Below are 26804 nucleotides of genomic sequence, written 5' to 3' on the forward strand. Positions count from 1 at the left end.
TCAAAAGCTGCATCAGAGTCGGCATCAGATGTCACATATTTTCCCATCAGTCTGTCTGTGTATCTATACAGCATAACAGGATTACGTCACATGGGTTTAAGAAAGGCCTGTAATGTAATCTGCTTACTTTCACCACCAACGTGTTGTTTATTTGGTGGGAAAGCAAATCACGTGTTCCCCATCCATGCTCCTCTCTCCACGAAAGAACATAGAAACACTGATCCCATCTCGAGGGACACCATGCAAACAATTCTCCACTCATATCAACATATTCAGTATATGCACATTTTCACTATACTGTATATACAGCATGTTTCCCTGCTGGCAAAATAAACCTTTATGATGGGAGTGGAACAAGGCTGAGTGCATTCCAGCCTGTGACTGATTACATCTGGTTGCTCTCTATGCTGTTACTCTCATGGAGAAATATGCAGATGCACCAACAGATTTAACAGAGATGTGGATTCACATTCCACACAAGTTCCCATGAGCCGCAGAAAGGAAAATGTAATCATGTTGAGAACCAAGTTATGCAGTTGTTGAAACTGACTCATCATGTCATAGTCATACTAAGCTCCCAAATAATTGATATTTTTAGCAGAAAAGGTCAGTTGTTTGAGTGGATGTGTACATTTCATGTGCAAGGCCCTTGGTTATGTGTCTTTGTGTTTGTGTGCAGGCCCCATTAATGTGTGCATGCACCTGTCATGCACCATAAGGTATGCCCAAAAGCCTGCTGCCTGATGGCTACTGATGGCACCTCAAGTGCTCTTAAAGGATTAATTTGACATTTTAGAAAGACAGTTAATCACTTTCCGGCAAACAGTTAGATGACGAGACCGACAACTACTCTCATATCTTTCCATTAAATATGAAGCTATAGCCAGCAGCTGGTTAGCTGAACTTAGCACAGAGACTGCAAACGGCTGGAAACAGCTAGCCTGGTGTGCCAAGATCAGCCAACCAGCACCTCTAAAGATCTTTAAGCAACACTATTATAGTTGATGGACTATTTCTAGGCCAAAGGAGCGGTCGAGAGGCAGTTAGTGGAGACTTAGAGCCAGGCTAGCTGTTTTCCCCTGTTACCAGTCTTTGTGCGTGGATGCCGGCTGTAGTCTTATGCTTAATGGACAGGTGTGATAATGGTATCGATCTTCTATCTGCACCTGAACAGGCAAGAACAGAGGTCATGTATAGTCATGTGATCGTCCAATCATTCATGTCCACAGGCTATTATATTCACCTAGGCAATCCACATTAATCTGGCTGATGCTTATTACTCATGTGTTATTCATGCATTTTGCTTTTTTTAAGGGTGGATACCCAACTTGCACTTTCACGTGTGTATTAGAACCATGAAACAAACACTGGGGTGATGAGGTTTTTATTTTGACTGACTATGACTTTACCCAGCCCATACCCCAAGGATGTTTGTGTCAGAGCTGTGTGTAACCTCACCATAAAAACAAGCAGTTACCATCAACAGAGACGGTTTTGTCATTGATCATGTTGACTAACTGGTCTGTCAGATATGACACTTTTCTCACAGCCCCTCTTGCATGGAAACAGGACTTCTAAAAGCATTTCTGTGGTCTTTTCTTGCATTCTTTGGGCTTCTGAAATCAATATTTCCTCTTTCCTTTCCAGTTCTTGCTTTTTGGTTTCTTTGTGGTTTCCAGCGGGTGCATGGGAACCTCATCAAAAGGCAAGCCAGTCCCGGGCTGAACCTGGACGCAGGCCACAACAGCACTTTGCTTGGCAGAACAAACTTTATTCATGCACAGACAGGTCACAGGAAACAATGAGACAGTGCAGAGGTGGAATGTCTTCATTCTATGTTCCTGTCCTTTTAACGCAACAGATTTGTCACAACTTGCCCAAAATATGTGCCACTAAGAGCTCAGATTTTTATAGTTTATCCTGTATCCACTGCCTGACTCAAAAGGAGGTTTAAAAAATGAGTGTCGGTAGATTGGCAAATTTCCTCTGTCTCTCTCTGTGCAGGTCGAGGAGTAAAGGTGGAGACTATCCTGAAGGACGATGAGACACTGACATCATTCCTGCTGAGAGACATTCCTCTGACAGAGACTGTGGTGAATCATCTAGTCAATGCTCAAATCAGGCCTGAACAGGTACACAGGCACACAATGTGTAGCTTCAATTCAACATTACTTTGGAGACATTTTTTTAATTGTTATTTTTTTGGGCTTTTCTAGCCTTTATTATAGAGCCTTTATTATAGGGAGTGAGAGGGGGGACGACACGCAGCAAATGAGCTGCAGGTGGGAGTTGAGCCTGCAACCACCGCAGAGGACTAGCAGCCTTGATACATGGGGCGCACACCCTACCAGCTGAGCGACAGGGGCGCCCCTACTTTGGAGACATTTGTAGTGTCACAAATACAATCAATGCAGAGAAGACAGTCAGCGTATGCCAGCCTTTAACCAACATTTTACACCACATTAAAGATGCTAGCAACAATAAAGATGAGAGCATTATTCTGCAAGTGTGGACTTGTTCCCTCTGCAGTGTTTCTGGGAACATCTACTTAATTTTCATGTTTGGGGAGTTCACTTAGGTAATGGTATCACTGGATGCCCTCCCTTGGGTTGGTGTGTTTGTTTGAGTTTCCCTCCATGTAATGCTCAACAGTGCTGTAAAGCACAAATGAGTCATCGGCTTTGGAGGATCTTTTCCTTTCATAGCAGGTGTTCACATCTGTACTGATGCAGCTTTTACAACTGATGTAATTTTCATCATCTCTCGTCCTTTCGTCAGTGCCCTCTAGTCCTTCATTCTTGGTGGGCTGCAGCCTATCCCAGCATGCATTGCACAAGCTGGACTGGTCAACATATCAACAGGCAAATGCATTCACATCGATAGATACGTATATGGGCTATTCGGAGTTTCCACTTAAAATAACTTCTTAATCCAACAGCCAGAAGTTGGCGTGCTTTGGAAATTTCCATTCAGTGTTTAACTCTTTGAGTTTAGAAACCATTTTGAATCAGGAAATAGTGCCCTGCGAAGTTCAATAAAAGACATCACAGTGCAATGATACCAGTGTCTAGCTCGAGTCCTCGTTTGAGACCAACCTGCTAACCTGCCTGCTTGTATTTTTCCCAGTTTGCCTTTGGGGTTCCAGCCTTGCATTTAAAGGACATTGCCTGCAGCCTGAACCTGCTGGAGCGATTCCTCATTTTCCCCAGCCGCCGAGGAGTCTACGCTGTTCGCAATGCCATGTGTATCCTTACCCCACAACGGCTGCAGATCATTGAGGACAAGTTCTACGCCAACGTGGACTTTTTTAAGCTCCTCCGGCTGGTCAGTGTTGCTTGGGATTTAGAGAACTGATGAGGATGTTAGTGCTATTTGATTTTTAGGATTCAAAATGCTGATCTGGCCAAAGGTTTACATAACAACAATCAGGGCCGGAGTGGGACTCATTTTCAGCCCTGGAGTTTTATGCCTCAGACCGGCCCACTTTAGATCACGACCTATTATTATTAAAATCATGTAATTATAACCTTACATTTAAAGTCTACAATAGTGCACTGTTATGTAAAGCTTTGTAGCTCAGTGTATTTTTCTAAAATATTTCCAGTTTAGTGCAAGTAAGGGTTGCTTCACAATGTAGATTTATATCAACATTGAACAGTGCACAACCTCATTATTCTCACATCCTCTTCAACAATATCTGAATCTATATTCTGTTCAAATAAGTGTTTGTTTGGCCATAGAAAGTGCTTTATTGGAACTAATGCTTGCTTGTTCAGCTCACCTGTTCCTTCCATACTGACAGGAGCAATCCCCTCATCACTACTGGCTCCCGGCTCTGCTTCCGACACTAAATAAAATTTTAAAAATGGTCATAATTCTCAGAACAAATCTCCCCTTTTTACAAAGCCTTCTGATCAATTCAGGTCAGGTTCATTAATGTAGTGCTGAATCATCGAGCATCTCAGGGCACTTTTCATATAGAGCAGCTCTACACTATACTCTTCATTCTATTAATTATAATGATATTCGCTCAACGAGCAATCCTACCTGCCCACTCTGGACTTGTGGGCTCATGGCTGGTGCTTGGTGCTGGATCTTGCTTCTGACTCTGAGGGGCTGCAAGACAAAGTTTCCCAGTTATGTGGCGCCGCATCATACTATAATTTAAATAATGTTATGTTATATGCCACAACGCTACGCAGTTCATTGACATAATAATTAATTAACTTGAGCGGTGGTTTGCAGGCAAAGTTCAGCATCTCGTCGTACCCGTTTCATCGTCCTCATTTGTCGTTTCCAACCGTGAGCTCGTTTGAAAAAAAGTTGCCAAATTTAGCACATTTGGCTGTGTCTGTTTCCAGAGCTTTCCTCTTTTTAATTCTGGCCTTCACCGGGAATTGTCCCGGTCCTCCCGATTAGCCACTCCGGGCCTACTAACAATTACAAGCACAAAATATAGACATTAAAACCATTTTAGATAAATAATACCTCCAACTGTCACCCCAATTAAATTCCTAATTAACCTCGGTGCATTCTGCACTAATTAAACAGAGCCATCCATTGTGGTCTGACTGTATGAAGCTCATATCATATCACATCATTTTACATGAGTGAATGCTTTTGACATAATTTGGCACAGTTATCTATTTAGTTTATGAATAGGAAATGCCAGTACAGAGCTGTGGTTGGAGGAGTCCCATCTGGGATGTTGCCATTAAGGGCTTATTTATAAAAATGTTCCGCTATTCACAGAAGGCCGAGCCAGCTGCTGGCTGAAAGAGCTGATGTTAAGATGGCATAAGGCAATATAGTATTTGGCAGGGTATGACATTTGCAGTAAAGTTGTCGACTAATGTCTTATGTTAAAAGTGTTAACTATTAACCACAGTGTATGTCTGATTATGTATTAATATGGCTGGCAAAATAATTATTTTATAAAGAGATTTCATTAAAAAACCCAAGACAATAATTCACATTCTCATTTTGCTAATTGAAAATAACAACATAATATTTTCCTAGTTTACATTTTACCTTTTTACTATGCTCTGCATGTAGAAAAACATTCTATTATAGAGATATACCTACTATCTTGTAATCAACATAATTTAATGATATCCTTATTACAACATTGCACAGCTGCAGGACGTTGTAGTTTGTACGTTCAGTGTTTTAGCTCCTGGTCTCAGTCAGGAGCCGCAGTGGATAAACAGCTGGTAGCTTTTTTATTTATTTGTATGACTCATAGGGTGGGAGCCACATCCCCATTTTGGAAGTCGGCTTTGTATTTAAATGAAATGTTAGTCTCACTTTACTTATTGCATAATTCTCCTGGCATCTTAAATGTATTACGAGAAAGCAAATGTGTATAGTCCAGATCAGCATGAAAGATACTTTTCATGTAAGAGTATTTATGAAATCACCCTGCCTGAACATGTTGTAGGGTGTTGTATAGATAGGATTACGTGCAAAATGGTTATAATTATATAAATACACCACCATAATGTGTTGCTGCACAATACTAGTAATCAATATTTAGAAACTACAGCGGAAAAACATCTATTAATAACCCCCAGTGTTTGTTTAGAAACAGCCATTTTTATACAAGATTAGATCAAATTTTAGACTGCTAATCTAGTCTCCGGGATGAAGAAATTGCTTGAGAGACCTTACTACATTTAAGCAGGGCCTTATTTGTCTGTAAGGGCCTTAATTAAGAGTGTGCTGCAGCTCTGCCAACGTGCTTCAAATAGGTACAGTGCGGGTGATGCAGACGACTTGTGAAACAGCCATAAGCATTAGCTGAGCTGACATGTCTGTGATTAGCTTAGTGAAGAGACACTCCTCTCTTAAGTAATCACAGGGCACTGAGAGTAAACATGGGCCACAGCGAGCCAGACAGCAACAATGGCTGCCCTCTGCCTCATCCTCACCCGGACACAATCACATGGGAGTGGGCCAAGTGTGGTCAGTGGTCTGTCTGTCTCTGTTTGTGCTACAGCAGCAGAAAGCTAAGATGCTTCTTGCCATCTTTTCTTGCGAGTGCCAGCCAGTTACACGTCTTACAATGCTACTAATTGACTTTTTGAATGAGTCAAATAGTGAATAATCATAGATCGTAGAACATTCATGGAAAACAGGATGAATTTGTTTCCTCATTTAATCCATATGGTTGAATTGTGTTCAGTGTATGAATCCAGTAGCTTTTCTGCATAGCACTTTGTTTTCAGTGTCCCCCAGAGGATGAAGAAATTCAATACCCCAGACTTTCAGGATGGAGGCCAATCCATGATTTGAATTCACGTAATGGCGAGCCATTGCGTAAGCAAGATTCTTAGTGTGAACAGCAGTTTTCTGTTCTGCAGTTCTCAGTTTTAGAGATGGTTTACTTAGAGAGATGGCTGATATACACCAGACTGCAGACACATTTCTGTGTGGATAATGTGAGCACTACTGTGGTTTAGAATTGATTCAGAAAGTTTTGCCATGTACGTGTGTGCACAAAATTAGAGTTTCAGTAACAAAGACCACGCCAACATAATCCGGATTTATAATGGCTTAATGTGTATTATGGATGGAGGAGAGCAGAGATGATGAAGGAGAATATATGGATGAGGGTGAGGGAAGAAGTAGGGAAGAAGGGATGGGGGTCAAAGGTTGAAGGGAAGGAGGCATGTAGGGAAGGAGGAATGAAGGGATGAGGGGAAGGAGATATGCAGGTTGAGGGATGGAGGGATGATGGTGGAGGGATGAAGGAGTGTGATGATGGACCAGTGTGAGCTGGTGGCGTGGAGACGGGATGGAACCAGGGGAGCTGAGACTCTGGGTGGGGAGCCACCTCGTTGGATGTTCTTGGATTTTCAGTTAAGGTCCCTCTTGTTCCTGTATTCAAACGAGAGACAAAGGAGAGAGAAAAAGAAAAAGGGTTTTTTGGGGGGAATGGTGCAAAGATGAGGAGAAATGAATGAATCAGGTGAGCTTAAATCCTTGTGGGGAAATGGGATGCGGTCAGGGTGTGGCTTTTGTTTCCGAACCTAATTATAAAACTTCATAAGAGCAGTGAGCTCAGTCTCCACACCAATAAAAGTCGGTAGAGTGAGATTATATATAAATATACAAATGGACAGTGGAGATTTGGAGAGATATGAATGGTTTGAAAGGTCCAGTGTGTAGGATTTGTGCATGTCTGTTTTATCTGTACGGGCGGTGGATTGTGAACAGCTGAAAAGCAAACTCTTTTTGGGGTTTTTGGGGTTTGTCTATCTGTGCTGGCTGCTCCCTGACGGGCTGGATCTATATATGTAATAGGGAAGGATGTCTCCTCTGTTGGTTCTGTGTCTTGGCCTCATGCTGTTTCCTGGACCTTTAGCCTATTGTGTTGTGAGCTGGCTGGAGGATCTCTGGACAAACCGGCACATCCTCAAGAGAAAGCACTCAAGAGAAAACATGAAATGTGAACGACGTTCATCACCTAAACAAGTGACGTTCGGCATCACTTAGATGATTTGGTCTCTGCATGACATGTATATTGAACAGGTGGAACGTGACTTTGAAGTGTTGAATAGCATAAAGAAATTTTGTCCCACAACAAGAAGAAAAAGTAGATTGAACATGACTTTCGAGTCCATTGTATCTGAATACACACTAACAGTTTGTAGATGAAATGTTTGCACTAAGTAAAAGTGTAATATAGTCAAGCACTCATATAAAGTAACATATTTGTGTTTTCTCTCCAGCTTCCTCTTGTGCTGGACAATCACTCTGAAGGCATCAACATTCGCCTCTGGGTACGGGTCATCTCTGCCACCTCGGAGAAGCTGCGAGAGGTAACGCACGGCTCGCACAGCCCCAGCCTAGCTCCATTCAAAAGTTCACTGCCTGCTATTTTTAGCTGCCAGGAAACAGTTGCTTCCTCTTGCCTGAGTTTTTACGCAAACACAGACAGTAGGGGGATATCATTTAGTGCGTATGAGGAAGGCTAAATCCAGAGCAGGCCTCTTTAGCCTCAAAAACACATACATCATCATTATGGGACCATCCCAATGGAAAAAACACAGAGGTTGCAAGAGCAGGTGAAGCCACAAGATGTGGAGAGGGCTAAACAGCAGTGGGGATTGAATGATCTCTTTGTATGTGTGGATGTCGTTCTCTCACTGACATTAAGTCCACACGTATTGTTATTCTTTTGCTTGGATTACCGTCATCAGCGTAACCATGTTTTCACTTGTGCCAAGTGTCTCATTACTTGCATCAGTCAGTATTAGTTTGACTTAGCAGATGAGGTGTGTAATGGATCTGGTTTAGTGTCTATTCCGACTTACTGTGTGTTATTATTGTCTGAGGTAAGATTTTGCATTTGTGCAACTGTGTCCATGTAATTTGTGGCGTACCTGTATTTTAAACCTTCAGTGTGTGTGTGGGCGTGTGGAAATATTGCTCTGTTTGTTGTGGATGTTTCCATGGGATATGTAGTGCAGTCTGACATCCTGTTGGCAAGACGCGTTTCTCTGTCGCTACGATAGACAGTCTGTTACGAGACATGATGACTCATTCCTCGCCTTTTAGATCAGAGGTGGAAGATTCCGAAAGCGTCCAGAGATTCTTTGGAAAAGTGAAAAAAAAACTGCGTGACCAAACGAAACCAAGAAAAACAAACATGTATTTCTCCAAAATGTCAACTTGAGAAGTGAGGTGGTTAGCATTAAGCTTAATAATTTTCTTCAATGGTAAACAAACGCTTCATCATCCAGTTTATCTCAAAAATTCAAAATCCAGAAATGTGGAGATATGTAGTTTTCTCTGGACAGTGACAATTGATACCCCGTGAGTGTTTAAGCATTTGCTGACTGCATTTTCTACATTTAGTAAATATCGTAGCACCTTGCACTTTAGCTCATTCCTCTACATATGGTTCCTTCATCTGGTCATGCAAATATTTAGAATTGTTCTGAGACCAGCCAGAGGTGCGAACCACAACTGGAGCAAATTTACACCACTGCATTGGTGCAGCCAGATACTGCAACCAGGGACAAAATGTTGTACTATAGCTAATCAATGTCCCAAATTTTTCCATGCAGTTGCTTCTTATCTGTATTGATCAGTTAACTGGGAGAGATTCATACCCAAATTTAATCAACTAAAATAAAAGAACTGTTAAATACAGTGTTATATTTCATCTCAAAGCTCACATGCTCTGGTGTCCTTTCTTATCTCTCCTCAGCTGCATCAGAGGAACAGCTCCAGAGAGCTCCTCCAGGTCATAACTCCTCTCTTCCAGAAGAATCTGTCCTTCAGGCAGGTGATGGCCGCTGCCTCCAGCCTGGTATGTGGCTACACTGAGGGCGCTTTCTCCCGGGTCACCTCCTTCAACTGGTACGAGGACAATAACTACAAAGCCTTCCTGGGCATCAGCGGTGGAAGGGCGCAGGGCCACGACACTTACGACAACAGCACCAGTGAGTACATTAGCATAACATGGCAGATAATAATAAAAAGCATCCCTGATTTTCTTTCGGCTGTTGCTGGAAACCTCCAGTAAACTAGCAGCAGATGACCACAGAGGGCAACTAGAAGAAGGGATTTAGCAATGTAGCTTGGTCCTAACCCATTAAGGGCTTTGTATACGAGGAGGAGGACCTTAAAATCAACTCTGTTCCGGGAAGCCTGTGCAGAGCAGCTAAAACTGGACTAATGTGCTCTCTCCTCTTGGTTCTGGGTAATAGCTGAGCTGCAGACTTCTGATTGAGCTGAAGTGTCTCAGTCAAATGGTGTGTCACAGTCCTGTTATGACTCATACATTTTGGACCCCTCCTGAAATGTTTCATTTAGGAGCTTTTTCCTCTCTTCTGAATTCTTTTGTTTTTTCAGGAGAGATGGCTCTACCAGCAGGATCCATCATCCATAACAGTTTTACAGAAATTTGACAGAATGTTTATTCTCCTTTTCACCCACATAGTGTATTTAGGTGAACACAGAAACAAATTCATCCATTTGCCGTATTCTCTTTCAATTTTAATTAAATATGTAACACACAACCTTTGCATGCAGCTCCTTTCTGCAATGATCTAATGAAGGAGCTGGAGTCCAACCCTGCCACCAGGATTGTGTGGAACTCTGTCAAGCCCATGCTGATGGGACAGATCCTCTACGCCCCTGACTCGCCGGCTGTCAGGCAGATCATACGAAATGTAAGCAGCCCTTGATGGATGTGTTTATCAAAAGCATGGTCTAGTACTGTGGATTAATACACAATCATGTGCTATAAAGCTTCTATTAGACGGGACACAATGCATTTTACTGCCTTCTGCTTCTGCATCACATCCTGATCTTCTTTGGAGCAAGCAAGCAACTGCAGTGAACAATGCATTTTCCTTAAGAAGGGGATCAACTTTCTCCATGTCATGTTCAGCCCTTTGTATCTAGATGTAGATACGTGTTGGTCAAAGCCCTTCAGGGGGGCAGCGGTCATGGATGGCTTGGTTGCAATGGAAGAACACAAGCTGATGGGCTGTGGTGACTACCACACAGTCTACTGGCGCCATGGCTTTTTCAGTGTTATGTAAGCAGTTAGAGTCTGTCCTTAAAGACGTGTGATCACACACAAAGAGACACGCACACTCGGTTTCCTCTTTCCTGACCTTTAATGCCCTCTTTGTTTTCCTCTTCCCTCAGATTGGGATCTTAATTGCATTAAGAAAGTAATGACTAATGGGTTAATCCATTACTTTACATGACCAAAAACATGGCCTCAACTGCCTATTTTGTTTTCCTCCTCTTAACTCTGTCGGGCATCAGTTTATTTCATATGAAACTCCAAGAAAAGCACTCTGCATTCCAACATGTGTTGTCACATTTTAAGTGACTGCTTTTGTGTGATGGTGAGCTATGCAGCTCATAAAGCTGCTCATTTACTTGAGGGGCAAAACCACCTTGAAATCCACACAGGCCATGTCATTCAGATTTGCATATGAGCATCAAGCTTGGTATTTCTTCACAGTTCAACACTAAACATTTCAGAATTAAAACCGCAGTAAATTAAGCAGTGCAGTTGTACAATGGCAAACTTTACACTGAAATACATGTGAGCCCTTCTTACTCTTGGTGTGTTGCACTCAGAAATGGCAGCAGCCCAACATGCTGTAATATTAAGAGACAAATTAAGAGGTGTGTCTTTGTACTGCTTAACAAACACAGCTGGATGTGCTGTCAAAGAGCATTTTACCCAAGAAGTTGGACCCAGTAATCTGCATTCATGAATAGGTTTAATCATTCATTAAGTTGCCTTACAGACAGCAGGAGTCAAGCATTGCTGATAGGCAGCATATTTGTGGTGGGGTCTTTTTGTTTTTTTGTCACTTTGTTGCAAAATATGCAGGTATATGCTGATTTAAGCACAAAATACCCCATATCTTGTCTAGCTACAAGATCCCTCGACTGCCCCCTTGAAGAAATCACCTTAAGGAACCCCCCCAGTGTTCCTCCTGCTTTCGCCTGCTGATTTAAACTGCCTCGGGCAATGAGGAAGCGCTCACTTGTGGGAACCTGACTGGGATTCACTGGGCAGGCTGAATGCATTCGGCCAGTTGTCACCAACGGCCTCCATTGTCACCCCGGCTCCATTGTCCCCATTGTCACCCAAAATCAGACACACACAAGAGGAAGGCGTTTAATTGGGTGTACTCTTGAGCGCTTTCATCCCCCACTGCACATGACTGAACTCTGAAATAGCCAGGCTTTGGTATTTGCCACACAAAGCACTGTACCCACACACATCCAGGGTTTCAACGATAAGCGTGCAGTAAATATTTGACGATTTGGCACAGAGTGCATTTGTTGCACAGTTGCTGGTTATCTGAACAGGCCCGCGGGAATTCTTTGTGTGAGAATGTGTGTGTTGTCTTTGCAAAGCCTGTTTTCACAGAGAGTTTAATGTGGGAATGGTATGTAGCAGGAGATTAGGAGACCTGTGACAGTGTGTGCGTTTGAGTTTCTGAATGTTGTGTACACATATACACGCGTATGCATGTGTGCATGTAAAGCTGAATCCATGTTAGTTTCTTCTACACGTGTGTGCAAAGTGATTCTATTTGCATGTGTTCCTGTATTTCTGAATGTTGTGCACCTGCACAAAGGCATTTGTGAGAATAGCTGTGTCTGCATGTTTATTTTTGATAATAATTTCCTGTCCTTCCAATCTTGACTTGCCACATACACACACACACACACACACACACACACACACACACACACACACACACACACACACACACACACACACACACACACACACACACTTCCATATCTCCTGTAGGCAAACACTACATTTGAGGAGCTGGAGAGACTGAGGATGATGGGGAAGGCCTGGGAGGAAGTGGCACCTCAGATCTGGGCTTTTTTCCAAGACGGTGTCCAAGTCAAGATGATCCGGGTAGGACAACAGTGCTGTGTGACTGAATAGTAGTATTGTACACCAGTACTCCGTTAGTAATGAGGACATGCATAAAGCAAATTCATCAGAACATGTGTTTGTGGAAAAAACTGCATGGAAAAAAAAACAAAATTCAGCGCTGCGAGCAGGATCACTGCATTTAAAGGACCAGAAACTAACAGCTAACTTCAACTGTGGTTTAAAGTTACATTCACATCCCAGCCCTACTGTGCCGAAAACAGCAGATATGATCAGGACTTACCTCCGCATTGCCATTCAGCTGACATCCAACACTAAACAATTGTCCCTTTGAATGAGGTGATTAATGATGTTGTTGTTATTTTATCCTCATCTTTTTCTCACTGATGCTTTTCGCTGAGGTCTCAGGAGTTCACAAAGTTTCCTGCTCCACTGTAGAACCTTATCTTACCAAAATATGCCATCTCTTTCCCTTCTCCATCTATCCTCCCTCCCAGTCTGTATTATTTTCTCTTTTCCGCCTCTCCACAAACACCACGTAGTTTAGACTTCCATTATGAGATTACTCTTCCTCATTATGTGCCATCAATTTGTACATTATTGATGCTTTGATCAACTTATTTTGCTGCGCATACGTCTTTTCCTTCCTTTTTCCTCTGGGTTTCTTCTGAAATGTCTGTTGTGTGTGTTCCTACCATTGCCTTGGCAACATCTTCCTCAGAAGAAAAGGTCTTGCTCTTTAATAAAAAAAAAAAGGGGGGGTAAATAAAGCTTATTCCCCTATTTCCTTTTGTTTCAGGACACCATCCGCAATCCATCAGTGATGGATTTCATTGACAGGAGTCTAGAGGAGGCGCCGTTCTCCTCCAAACACATCCTCAATTTCCTGCACAACGGCCCACCAGAGGACCGTCCAGCCGACATGCCTGATTTCGACTGGCGGGACGTCTTCAACCTGACTGACCGGGTCATTCGGATGCTCAACCAGTACGGGGATGTGAGTGGGCACTGCTAAAACACATTCATCCTCTCAGCATTTCCTCCACCTTTCAGTATGCAAACATACCTGCTTCTCTAATACCACTGACTGGAGTTTGACAAATGTGTATCAGCGTGGGGAATTTTACTGACGTGTCAAAGGGGGCTCCACTTTTCCAGATGAAAATAAGGCGTCAGGATTGTTTTTGCTGACTTTTTCCTCCCATCAGACTCTGACAGCAAGAATGTGAACTGTTTTTCCACATTTCACTTCACCCGAGGGGTCCAGCTCAAGGACAGGCCTATTCATGAAGTAATCCAATTAAGCACAGGTCTTGACACTTGTTGATTTCACTACACTGGTTGCCTATCCACCATGTGCTCAATACCATTCTTGATGTGATGCGAACATTTATATAAGCTGTCTTTGGGCTCTGCAATTTGCCCCCCAACCCCTGCCCCAAGAGACATGGCAATCTACCCAGGTGGGCGAGAGCCAGAGCAGCAAACAAGCTGTCGAGTCTCTTTTGTTTGCTGCTGATGGAGTGGAGGGTTAAAAAAAACACAACAGCAACATCACAAACCTTCTCTTGTGAGGGCCCTCCACATTTAGTGGACCAATGCATTTGAAACAAAGTTCAAATCACGCCTTTCCCTGCGGAGGCTAATCGGGATGAGAGGCCTATCACGCTGAGGGGTGACACGGGGGGCACCTGGGGGCACGGCTGGAGGGATGGTTGGTGCTCTTTGTTTTTGTCCAAGTTGAAGCTTACAGCACTTGAGTGTGACAGGGAGAGTGGGAACGACTGAGGCCGATTAGATACAGCTGTCACTCCATCCACCACCCTTTATAAAGCACCAACAATGACCGTGGGCTTGATGGCTGGTTGGCTGCACGTTGGTGGCATGCATGCATATAAAACCACACAGTGGGGCTGCTGTTTGTAGGTGAATGTAAATTAAGGGACGGCCTTTGAGAGTTGAATCATTAGGTGGACATGTTTAGTGTACATTGTGTCTGTAAATGCATACACTATATGTGTGTATTTTGGATTCATGTCTATGTTTGCACTGCACATTGTGTGTATGTGTGTTTGCGCTTTGGCGGAGTATCTGTGTATGGGACCTCAGGGGTAAATTGTTGTTTTGGAGTGTTTCCTTTTGGATGAAGGCCCTCCCTCTTTGCATTAGCTGACAGTGAATGGCTGAATCAGACACGCTTTGCAGGGAAGAGACAACCACGGCTGAGGTGCTACTGCAAATGTGGGTGCAGAGTGTGGATCACAGTGACTGCAGCCAATACTGGCAACTCTGATCTTTTCACCTTCTTAGCCGTGCTGGTGGCACAGCTCTAAGGAATGCAGTGTTATTCTGTCGGTCCACCACTTTTGTCCAGACTGAAATATCTCAACAACCATTGGAGGGATTTCCATGAAATTTTGCACGGACGTCATGGCCTCCAGGGGATGAATCTGTTATGATTTTGGTGATCCTCTGACTTTTCTTCTAGCGCCACCATGAGGTTGATTGAATTTATTTATGGATCACCAATGACTATTGATTCGCTGACTCTTATATGTCTTTCAGTTAAACGTTTTGGCAGTACATTTATGTTTAGGCTGAATCATCCCCTGATTTTTCTTCTAGTGTCATCAGGTCAAAATTGAAATGTATCCAGTAATTGTTTGGTTGACTAAACACCTGCAAAACAAATGACATTCCCATCAGCCTCAGCTCTGTTTTGTGCTAAATTGTAGGAAATGTTAGCATCCCAACACTAAACTATGATGTCAAATACGGCTAGCATTATACCTGTTCCACAAAAGTATGTAACATCGGTATGCAGTTTGACTGGTACTCCACTTACACCCAGGGGTTACCCTGGTCCCCTGGTTTAACACCTGCCCATTCATATGGCCGTCTCTCTCTTGTTTGTTCTCCCTCACCCAGTGTGTGACCCTGGACAAGTTTGTGGCTCTGCCTGATGAGGACACCATCACTCATCGGGCCATGGACCTGTTGGAGGACAGCAAGTTCTGGGCCGGCCTTGTCTTTGTAAATATGTACCCTTGGACCACCAATGTCCCACCTCATGTTAAGTTCAAGATCCGTATGGATATTGATGCAGTGGAGCGCACCAATAAGGTCAAAGACAGGTGAGAATCAAAGTGGAGTGGACACAATGGGTTCAGTGTAATGATGATAAACTAAGAGACTAAATATGTGTGTACTGCTCAGGTATTGGGACCCTGGCCCCAGAGCGGATCCTATGGATGACCTCCGCTATGTTTGGGGCGGCTTTGCTTACCTCCAGGACATAATCGAGCACGGGATCATCAAGACGCACACAGGAAAGGAGTGGCCGCTGGGTGTTTACCTACAGCAGATGCCCTACCCTTGTTACGTGGATGATCTGTGAGTGGAAAGCAGGATAATTTAGTAACTTCCAACAAAGTTCAATCACACTTAACAGCTCTTATTTCTCCCTCCCCTTCTCTCTCCAGCTTCATGCTGACATTGAACCGCTGCTTCCCCATCTTCATGGTACTGGCCTGGGTTTACTCTGTGTCCATGATAGTAAAGAGCATTGTCCTGGAGAAGGAACTCCGCCTGAAGGAGACCCTGAAGGCCATGGGGGTCACCAACGGCGTCATCTGGTCCACCTGGTTTATTGACAGCTTCATCATGATGGGCACCAGCACCGCTCTCCTCACTGCCATCATCATGGTGAGGAAGGATTATCAGAGGCCTCAAAAGATCCTCATTCCTGTACCATCTAATTGGTCTCAGACAAGCACTTTTGGGCAGAAGATAGTTTGATCTGATTTTACAGTGGGTGGAAAACTGATAATGCAAAGTATACAGTACTGTGTATGAAGGAAGTTCCTAGAGAGCATTTAGACTTTCTTAGCCTATATTCCATCACAAAATTATTATTTCTTGGCTTTTTATTTTAGGTGCTATTTTTCCCAAGTTTCATGCAAGAATCCAGCTTTTACCAGAGATCAAATCAAATCCCCTCTTGTTAAGTTAATGAGTCCCTTTACAGACTCATTCAGTGTGGCTCTGATGAGCTGTATTTATGTAATCACCCAGTTTTACTGTGAATCATTTCCAGATCTTTTTACTTGAAATAAGTAATTGATAATAGTGACTCAAAGGTTACAAACATATAAATCATTAATGAAAGGAGTGTGAATACCATGACATCATGGGAATTATATGAACACCTTTGCAGGAATGGGCGGGGTAATGATTAACTGTTTTATCTTGGAAAATTAATAAGTCCCCTTTGGTGGACCACCAGTGGCTCTGATGTCATATTACAGATAGATGAGCTGTTCTGACCTCTAGTGGATGATATGTATAAAACAACAGTTTATGCCAAGATAATAATAAACCCAAATAATGTTTATACTGCATGTCACCAATGTGAGACTTATACCTTATTTCTCATTGCAAGCTCACTAAAAGCTCCTTCTACTTCTATAATTAACCCAGTTTAAGCATGACATATAGGTAATGCAGGTACAAAATATACTGCATATGTTACATGGACATACATTGTGGAAAAATGTCTCTTCTAATTTTCATGCTATTTAAGGGGGAATTTAAGGAACTAAGCATGTGTATCCATGGCAGCTTGTTCCAAAGCCATTAAATCAAGCATTCCCTACATCAGTCACCATATTTCCTCCACACACAGTAGAAAGTTTTGTATTCTTATGCAGATTCAGTGCACTCCACCTGAAAACACCATTCTGTTTGTTTCTCTTTGTCTTGAACCTATAGGGAGGAAGGGTCCTGAACTACAGCAACCCCATCATCCTCTTCCTCTTTTTGCTCACCTTCATGACGGCTACCATCATGCAGTGCTTCCTCCTCAGTGTCTTCTTTAACCAAGCAAACCTGGCAGCTGCCTGCTGTGGCATCGTTTACTTCACCCTTTACCTCCCACACATTTTCTGCTTCAGCTGGCAAGACCGCATCACCAAAGACATGAAGATCCTGGTGGTGGGTTTCACATCTCAGCATCTCCCTCTGACAAGTTAACATGCTTCAACTGAAAAAATGCTGCCATATATACAGTAATTATTGAATTTCCGCTACAGCACGGGATGTACCTACTGTTTGACGCTTCCCATTTAATTGCATTACAAACTTACTGGATCTGTTTATGCTATTGACAGCTGAAGGATGAGCCTTAAATCTTTAACAAAGACAATGTTGCCATTGTCTCTTCTCGCAGAGTCTGCTGTCCCAAGTGGCTTTTGGCTTTGGGACAGAGTACCTGTCACGGTATGAAGAACAGGGCCTGGGTCTGCAGTGGGACAACATCCAGACCAGCCCTCTGGAGGGGGACGAGTTCTCCTTTCTCACCTCCATCTGCATGATGGGCCTGGACACTGTACTCTATGCTGTGCTGGCCTGGTACCTGGACAATGTCTTCCCTGGTCAGTGCAATTTGCTGTAGAATCATATACTATTTATTGTACCTGGTTTATTATATATATATATATATATAGAGAGAGAGAGAGAGAGAGAGAGATTTTTTTTTTTTTCATCACAGGACAGTATGGCATTGGTCGGCCATTTTACTTCCCCTTCCTGCCTTGTTACTGGCTCAACAGTGTGGCTCCAGCCTCAGGTAAAATGATTGCATATCATTTTCCTTATTCACTTACTGCACATAACAAAAGGTACATGGGTTTATGCTAAAACACACGTCTCAGTTTATTATCCAATGACATAATGTACCAATCTCGTTTTTTTATCAGAGTTGGATAAAAAAGGCTTTGATAACCTGGCAAACAAAGAGCAAGGGGAGAAACAAGAGGACGAAAACCAAGACCAGCAGGAAGACCAGAAGAAACCCAAGATCCTGGAGGAGACGGCCTCATGTGAACACCAGGATCAGCGTGAGAGGCTGGAGAAGGAGAACCAGGCTGAGGCGGAGGAGAACCAGGAGACAGATGGTATAATAGTTACAGATTGGCTCTTATGGTTTCATATTGAAAAATCACAACTCCTTCATTAATTTTGTTGATGTCATATCTTCGGACAACCATCCGATCTCCTCTGAGGATTTTTCTATTTGCCCTCACTTTCCCTCTCTGCCAATCACATTCATTGTGTGGGAGCTCAGCGTCCTTGTGTGTGTTTGTGTGTCACTCTGTTGACATATGTGAACACACATACTGCTGGCTTCTCAGTTCCAGGCTTAGTTAATAAGTGATGAAAATTGTTTTCTTTGCACCATATAGCATTCCAATCCCCTGATCTCACATGTGCCTTGCCTCTTTTGTGCACATTTGGGATAATAAAATACCACTTTGGTTAGTTCCTAAACAGTGATAGGGATGATATGACATGTTGATGTAATTCTCACTTTTTATAATTTGGTTGAAGTATTTATTAAGTGCATCTTTACTAGTTTGTTACTATTTATTATATAGTTTTGTTTACTTTACTTTCATTTTGCTTTTTAAATACTCAAACAGTCCAGGAGCACAATTCACTCATGGTGCAGAGGGATTAGTAACATATACAGTGTGTGTTTGTCTTTGCTGGATTCAGGTCAGCCATTCTTTGAAGCGGAGCCAGCTGACCTGGTGAAGGGTGTTTGCATCCAGGATCTGGTCAAGGTGTTCGGCAGTAGCATCAGACCGGCTGTGGATGGCCTCAGCATCAGCTTTTATGAGAGCCAGATTACTGCCTTTCTGGGCCACAACGGGGCTGGAAAGACCACCACCATGTGTGTTACACAGATGCCGTACATGCAAGCATGCTCACTCACAACGATGATACACTCAACGTGGAAGACGCCTTGTTTCATAGCGCTTATTTCTCTCTCGGCCTCTTTCTCCCAGGTCCATCTTGACCGGTATGTTCCCTCCCACCTCAGGGACAGCCACCATCTACGGCAAGGACATCCGCACAGACATGGACACCATCCGCCTGTCTCTGGGAATGTGCCCTCAGCACAACATCCTTTTTCAGCAGTATGTAACACTCCACACACTCCACACAGATTCAAGTCTTGATGATAAATAGCTTTGTTAAATTTCATTTTATATGTTACTACAATAGTAATCACCATATAGGGTAATAAAAGACAAAAAAGAATGATTGAGTGTATATTTTATAGTTGTAAGTGGATTATTGCCTCCCCTCCTTTCTGTTGTTTTCATCAGTATGACTGTAGCGGAGCATATCCTCTTCTACTCACTGTTGAAAGGCCGTCCAATAGCGGAGGCCGAGGAGGAGGTGGAGAACATGCTGCAGGATCTGGGTCTCCCTCACAAGAGAGATGAACTGACCCAGAACCTCTCAGGTCTGTCTGGATGCTTCGTCAAAGTGCATATGGATACACACTCACACAGATGCACACACACTGACATGTGCACCGTCAGTACTTTATGATGTTCTAATCCAGGGGGCATGCAGAGGAAGTTATCAGTTGCCTTGGCGTTTGTTGGTGGAGCGAAGGTGGTGATCCTGGATGAGCCCACTTCAGGGGTGGACCCCTACTCCAGACGCTCCATTTGGGACCTGCTGCTCAAATATCGTGCAGGTAACACTGACCCCTGCTGGCTAAAAGAGGGCATAGAGCCCTGTCGTCATGTACTGAGGAGATTTGCTGCTTCATCCCTTCAAGTAGACAGATGCTATAACAAAAATATGTTTTGCAATATCAACAGACAAATAACAGCTTTATTTGTCCCTTAAAATTGGCATCCTTTACTTGTATTATGCTATCATCATCATTATGCTATCATCATGCACATACAGTATCAGCCTTAAAATGTGTTGCGAGCACCGACGTGGACACATTCCATCTGTTCATAATAAGTAGCAACTCATACTACTGTCTTGAATTTAAAATTGTACTTATATTTTAATCATTTCTACTTTATTTGAATTTATTTACTTAGATTAAACAACCATTTTTCATAAGGCTGTATTTGTAATAACTGCCAAACATGTGCAGTCAGCTAAAATGATTTCACTAAGGGACCATAATTCTTGTGACCATAGTGTAAATATCTTATAAATAGAATTTTATGAATTAAGGTTCATAATCATCATATTATCATCATTATTACTGTCCTTGACAAATAGTGACGTCCCTTGAACCTCGCCAATAACACAACAAAGTAGAAGCGTAGTTTGTCATGCTATATTGCATTACAGGTTGAGGTTATGATTAATAAACCTGACATGTTTGTTTGGGTAGGCCACAAATAATTCAACATAAGTCCTGCACAAGACATTGCATAATTGATGCCATTACTGACAACAGGTCTGACTGCTCTTCCACTAATCCTGATATCAAAATAAACTTTCTGAACATAATTCTCCCTGTCTTAAATGTCAAAGGACAGATATTTCCATTGTAACTGTCTTAAGTATGTCATATGTTCTTGGGCCTACTGAATTTATTCTACTACATTCAGGCCAGCTGTATTGAAACCCTTATATTAAAAATGCTTCAGTTTTTCACAGCACAACAGTTTATTATCCTAAATCATGATTATCAAACAGCTATCCCTCTTTATGTCTCAATTTATGTCATTGTCCGTCTCTGTCTGCTCTTACAGGGCGCACAGTGATCATGTCCACCCACCACATGGATGAGGCCGACCTGCTGAGTGACAGGGTGGCTATCATCTCTCAGGGCCGCCTTTACTGCTGCGGGTCCCCCATCTTCCTCAAGAACTGCTTTGGCGCTGGCTTCTACCTCACTGTTGTACGACGAATGAAACATGACACTCCAAAGGTAAATGAAAATGGGGCCTTGCGCGTGCTTGAGCACATTAGGCTCTAAATAGAACAGAGTGGTAGCATCAAAAGTTAAAAATAATAAACAAAGTAAAACAACATGATGTATATTGAAGTGGATTTATTCAAGTGTTGGAGTAAACAGATGGGATAACATCTCATTTTTCCACTGCAATGCTTTCACTGTCATGAGTCCCTCTGTGATTTGTATGTGAATGAGTCTTTGTAAAGTAAATCACGTTATCCCCTAACATTGTGTCCTGCAGGCCAGCTGTGACTGCACTGAGGACTGCTCCTGTAAATGTTCAAAGTGTTCAAAGTTTAAAGTGAACCAGGAGGAGAGCCAGTCCGCAGGCAGACAGATGGATGGTAAGGTCACCGCCGGTTTCATTTTTGCACGGTGAATTTGCCATCGGTGCGATGCTAAGTTCATTGTCAGTCTCTGTGAAACCTGTTTTTAGTCTATTCAACTTCTAAATTAATAACGCTAAGGAGGATAATCTTGCTGTCATGTTGATGAATAGCACTTTTGTACTGGATTGTAGTCAGTCTACTTACACACCTAGAAACACCCTGCACATGCACTCAGTGAACTATTGTAGGCCCTCTGTAGACCTTAGGTCAATTGGATATGCAGTTTTGTCCAACCATGCTGTAATTTAATGTATTTTTTAATGTTTTCCTTTATTCCATGCTGAGATTTTGCACACCCTCTTAATCTTCTCACAGTACATTTCTGCTTAACATGCCACCTGTCAGGTGGAATATCTTTTTACTGTTACTGCTGGAGCTGTTATTCTCCAGTGTCTCTCAAAGTATGAGAGAGGTAATAGGAATTCAATATAATATGAAACAAACAGAAGTGGAGGAAGCTGAAATAAGGCAAAATCATCTTCTACCACTCATCTCCAGGTAACATGGAGAGCATCACAGCCCTGGTTCATCATCACGTGCCGCAGGCCCGTCTGATCGAGGCCGTTGGCCAGGAGCTGACCTATCTGCTGCCGAACCGCAACTTCCAGCCCAGGGCCTACGCCAGCCTCTTCAGGGAGCTGGAGGAGACCCTGGTGGACATTGGCCTCAGCAGCTTCGGTGTGTCTGACACATCGCTGGAGGAGGTTCGTGGACTTAAAAAAATAAAAGGAAGCTGTGTAGTAATCACGGCTCTGCTTATATTTAACACCCACATGCAGCTGTGATGTATTAGGAGAATCAAAAAAGCAATTTATGTTTGCAAATTCAGATCGCAGTCCCTGGATGTGGAAAATGAGAAAATAGATCAAACTGACAATGACTGCTCCCCGAGTAACAAAGAGTCTTAGTTATAGAAGTACAAATTATATTTTCATTTTCAGTGCTAAACAGCAGTTTTTAAAAGCAAGTACAAAAGCAAACATGGAGAGCTTTATTGAGGCAATCTGTCATGCAGCCACAGCCTGATTTTCACCTTCACAGTCATTAGGCTCTGTTTCACACAACTTTGTAATCAAGAGCATCTGTTAATCTTGGATCCTGACTATAAAATAAGTTATTTCCTTGTAGATCTTCCTAAAGGTCACTGCTGATGGGAATGCAACCATAAGGAAATGCATCCAAGGTAAAAACAACACAAAGTTTTGGTAGCACTTTTCTCTTCTTGTGTTTTCTTTTCTTTTCTCTGAATGTGCAGTTGTATGTCTTCTAGCCCTCTTTTCTCCATCATGCCCCTCATCAAGTGAACCAATATTCTTTGTATCCCATTCTCTGACGCTCTCAGGCAAGAAATCATTGCGACAGATCTGTCGAACTAGTCTCTGTGGACTCAACAGAGTGGCAGTAGATATGGAACCACCAAAAGGTGACATTCAGCTTATGGCTCTGGACAAATGCGGCTGTTGTGGGAAAAACACATCAATTTCTGTAGTTTAAGAGGATTTACGATCTATATTACAAGTGAAGGTTGAAACCTATTCAACCTTGACTTAAAAAAATATGTGAAGGTCAACTGAGAAATTAACAGAATAGTTGACATTTTGGGAAATATCCTCTCTTGACTGGAAACACTCATTATGCTGACATTACTCTCCTGTCAGGACTTGATGCTAACAGCTAGCCTGGCTCTGTCCAAAGGAAACAAAATCTCTCTACCAACACTTGTAAAGCTCTCTAATTTACCTCAGCTCAGGGTGAGAATAAAACTCCTGGAATACTATTGCTAGCCAAAAACTGCACCGGGACAGAACCCTCAGAAAACACTCAGACAGAGCCATTTTTTCCCTGTTTCCAGTATTTGTGCTAAGCTAAGCTAACCAGCTGCTGGCAATAGCTTCATATTTGCCATAAGAAAAATAAGCGCATTTCCCAAAGTATCAAAACTATTCTTTCAAGCCTTCTTTAATCCACCCCTCAAAACATATTTTGGTAAAAGTGTTTTTCCTGACAACAGTGTGATGCAGAGAGCTTCAGCTTTGGCATTTTGACTAGTGACGTGTGACCAGCTGATTTCCATTGAGAGCTTTCACCGGTGGCAGTAACATGTTACAGTGATGAAGTACAGCCCTGAAGCTAGTAGAGCGCTGCTGGTAAATGCTTTTTGAAGGCTATTCAAAGAGGATTGAACATGCTTGACTTGCTTTCTGGCCTCTTTAATTTCAACTATACTCTGCATGATCAAGTCAGACTGCAACTTGACTTGAGCTCTACATTCCAGAGACAGATGGGGCTTTGCACACCAACGGCCAGGGCCCATGTGATGTCCCAGAAGGCAGTGCAGGCCGGGGATCCTACCAGGTCAGAGGCCTGTGTCTGACCATCAAACAGTTCTTTGCTCTGCTGATCAAGAGGTTGCATCACGCTACGCGCTCCTACAAAGACTTCTTCGCCCAGGTAGCATTGAATCAAAACAGAATTCTGATCCAATGCAGCACTGTCAGTGATCTTAGTAGCCTTTTATGTTTGAAGTGCTGGTATGTTGTAGGTGATGTAAATTTGAAAACTAGGATGGTCAATAAGTAGAGTGTGCTTCTCAATTATATTTGAATTAGAGTTTAATATCTGAGGCGTTTGATCCTCAACTGAGTCATACGTAGATATTTTCTCTGGTTTTTAAACTGCAGTTATGTTTCTGTCTTTGGTAGATTGTGCTGCCAGCCAGTTTTGTTTTCCTGGCACTGATGTTCACTCTGATCGTTCCACCTTTTGGAGAGTATCCAAGTCTCACTCTCAGTCCCTGGCTGTATGGGAGACAGTACACCTTCTTCAGGTGGGTGTAGTGGACATTAGGTCACTGAGCGCTCTTTATCTGTTACAAAGAGACAAGTTTAATTAGATTAGTACAATACTTCTAATTAAATTTGGCTAAAATGTTTTCTGATTTTGGTGTAGCAATATGTCTTTTATTGTTTTGCCCATCACAGTAATGAGCGTCCTATGGATGCTCAGATGAGATACTTTGGTGAAGTGTTGCTGGACAAGCCAGGCTTTGGGACTCGCTGCATGGCGGATGAACCTCTCGAGTGAGTCACCTTCACTGATTTAGATCCCCTTTTCCCAGACAGTCCTCTGTTATTTTGTTTAACAATGTGGGTCTGTTTCTCCTCACTGGTAGAGATTTCCCATGTAACAACATCACCACGGAGTGGGAGATGCCGCTGGTTAACCCCTTCCTGATAGATATGCTTGCTGGCCCAGGATGGAACTCCCTCAGACCGTCCCCGGACTGTCAGTGCAGCACACCCAGGAAACTCACCATGCTCCCTGTGTGTCCTGAGGGAGCTGGAGGCCTTCCACCTCCACAGGTAGATGGTTGGGTCAATATATTGAAAATGACCACAACACACACACACTCTCACACGTTAGGTCATCACTTTTGGAGACATTACATAGACTTAGATTAATTTTCTGGAGACGTACCTGAACCACAACCATAACCATGACCACGACTTGCCTAACCCTAACCCTAACCCTAACCCTAACCCTAAACTTAACCTAACCCTAATCTTAGCCCAAGTCTTCATCCCACACACACACACACACACACACACACACACACACACACACACACACACACACACACACACACACACACACACACACACACACGCTACCATTTCCAACTAACTTCCTTCAGCACACACTATTGTGTATTGTGTGTTATGTATCACTTCCACCTATTCAACTCACACTGCAAGCACGAGAGGTCCACCACTGCTGAGTGTCTCCTATTAAATGTACATTGTGTGTGTTTTATGCATTAGAGGATCCAGTCAACAGGAGATGTTCTCATGGACCTAACAGGCAGGAACATCTCTGACTACCTGGTGAAGACCTACCCCAGCCTCATCAGAACCAGGTATAAGATCCGTTGCACCAATTCAAATAGAAGGACTTACTAACTTGTCCAAAAAGCAAAAAGTGAATGCAAACAGTTATGAAATCCATTAAGTTGCTGTACCTTATAACACCATCATTAATTTTAAAAAGGTATGAGCCTATTTGTGGTATTGGAGTATTTTTTTTTAATTGAACTGTCAATCTCTGTGCAGCTTGAAGAGCAAATACTGGGTGAACGAACAAAGGTAATTTCACATTTGTATCCAGCTGCTTCATTGTCAGATTTCAGCTAAGCCCAAATATCTTCTAGGTGATTTGAAGTTTATTAATTGATGTGTTGTATGTAGTGATGCAGTTCTCCCTCTAGTGGCTATAATGGTGTGGTACAGTTTTGGGCCGCAGTAACTGGAGTCACAGTACAGATTTATAGATGTCAGCAGATCTTTTTCTTTGTGGTGTCCAGGTATGGAGGTATATCAGTGGGAGGACAGCTTCCTGTTTTGGTACTTCAACCAAAGACTATCCAGGATGTAGCAGCACAGCTGGGACGACTACTCAATGTTACTGGGGTATGGCTTTAAAACAGCATTACTTGTTTGCTTATATTTGTGTGCAATATTCTGTGTGCCCATCATCTTGCTCTTGAGTTTTATAATAAGGCCTTATATTTTTGGTTGCAGGGCAAATACTCCAAACAAACGCTGAGGGACATAGGGACATTCCTCAGGTACATGGAGACTCAAAACAATGTCAAGGTCAGTCCTATGAAGCCTCATCAGCCGAATGAAAACTTCATCACCGTGATCAGCTTGCTTTAAGTACACCATTCACTTTTGACAGGTGTGGTACAACAATAAGGGCTGGCATGCCATGGTTGCTTTCATGAACGTGGCCAACAATGCCATCCTCCGCACAAACCTGCCCAAAGGAGCAAACCTGGACGAATACGGAATCACTGCCATCAACCATCCACTGAACCTCACCAAAGAACAGCTCTCTGAGATCACTGTGTGAGTGCCCTTTTCTGGGGGTTTGCGAGGAAATGTAGGTGGTTTCTAAGAAGTAGACTCAGGGTGCGATACTGTAAATGCATAGTTAATCTTCATGTTTTAGCTGATCATTTTCCTCTGTCCTTTCCCAGTCTGACCACCTCAGTGGATGCAGTGGTGGCCATCTGTGTCATCTTTGCCATGTCCTTCGTTCCAGCCAGCTTTGTCCTCTATTTGATCCAGGAGAGGGTCACCCAGGCCAAACACCTGCAGTTTGTCAGTGGAGTCAGTCCATTGGTCTACTGGATGGCCAACTTTCTCTGGGACATGGTATAGTTACT

The 26804-nt window shown here is 42.9% G+C and overlaps 1 protein-coding gene across 1 annotated transcript in view; it reads left to right on the top strand.

Moving 5' to 3' along the window:
* The window catches only part of abca4a (ATP-binding cassette, sub-family A (ABC1), member 4a), a 33828-nt gene that overhangs the window by 2260 nt on the left and 4764 nt on the right, over window positions 1–26804 (top strand). Inside the window, exons 6-38 of the mRNA XM_070985670.1 lie at window positions 2005–2132; window positions 3127–3324; window positions 7734–7823; window positions 9218–9452; window positions 10045–10184; window positions 12308–12424; window positions 13203–13400; window positions 15332–15537; window positions 15620–15796; window positions 15886–16108; window positions 17174–17395; window positions 17631–17835; window positions 17952–18029; window positions 18160–18357; window positions 18959–19136; window positions 19252–19383; window positions 19576–19715; window positions 19818–19955; window positions 20983–21161; window positions 21430–21532; window positions 22076–22281; window positions 22706–22760; window positions 22920–23000; window positions 23853–24028; window positions 24280–24404; window positions 24559–24657; window positions 24750–24939; window positions 25399–25493; window positions 25687–25719; window positions 25938–26043; window positions 26155–26229; window positions 26315–26484; window positions 26616–26793. Coding sequence (XP_070841771.1) covers window positions 2005–2132; window positions 3127–3324; window positions 7734–7823; window positions 9218–9452; window positions 10045–10184; window positions 12308–12424; window positions 13203–13400; window positions 15332–15537; window positions 15620–15796; window positions 15886–16108; window positions 17174–17395; window positions 17631–17835; window positions 17952–18029; window positions 18160–18357; window positions 18959–19136; window positions 19252–19383; window positions 19576–19715; window positions 19818–19955; window positions 20983–21161; window positions 21430–21532; window positions 22076–22281; window positions 22706–22760; window positions 22920–23000; window positions 23853–24028; window positions 24280–24404; window positions 24559–24657; window positions 24750–24939; window positions 25399–25493; window positions 25687–25719; window positions 25938–26043; window positions 26155–26229; window positions 26315–26484; window positions 26616–26793 — 4874 coding nt within the window. The remainder of the gene's footprint in view (window positions 1–2004; window positions 2133–3126; window positions 3325–7733; window positions 7824–9217; window positions 9453–10044; window positions 10185–12307; window positions 12425–13202; window positions 13401–15331; window positions 15538–15619; window positions 15797–15885; window positions 16109–17173; window positions 17396–17630; window positions 17836–17951; window positions 18030–18159; window positions 18358–18958; window positions 19137–19251; window positions 19384–19575; window positions 19716–19817; window positions 19956–20982; window positions 21162–21429; window positions 21533–22075; window positions 22282–22705; window positions 22761–22919; window positions 23001–23852; window positions 24029–24279; window positions 24405–24558; window positions 24658–24749; window positions 24940–25398; window positions 25494–25686; window positions 25720–25937; window positions 26044–26154; window positions 26230–26314; window positions 26485–26615; window positions 26794–26804) is intronic.

The sequence above is a fragment of the Chaetodon trifascialis genome, chromosome 18, assembly GCF_039877785.1.
Source record: "Chaetodon trifascialis isolate fChaTrf1 chromosome 18, fChaTrf1.hap1, whole genome shotgun sequence".
NCBI classification, from domain to species: Eukaryota; Metazoa; Chordata; class Actinopteri; order Chaetodontiformes; family Chaetodontidae; genus Chaetodon; species Chaetodon trifascialis.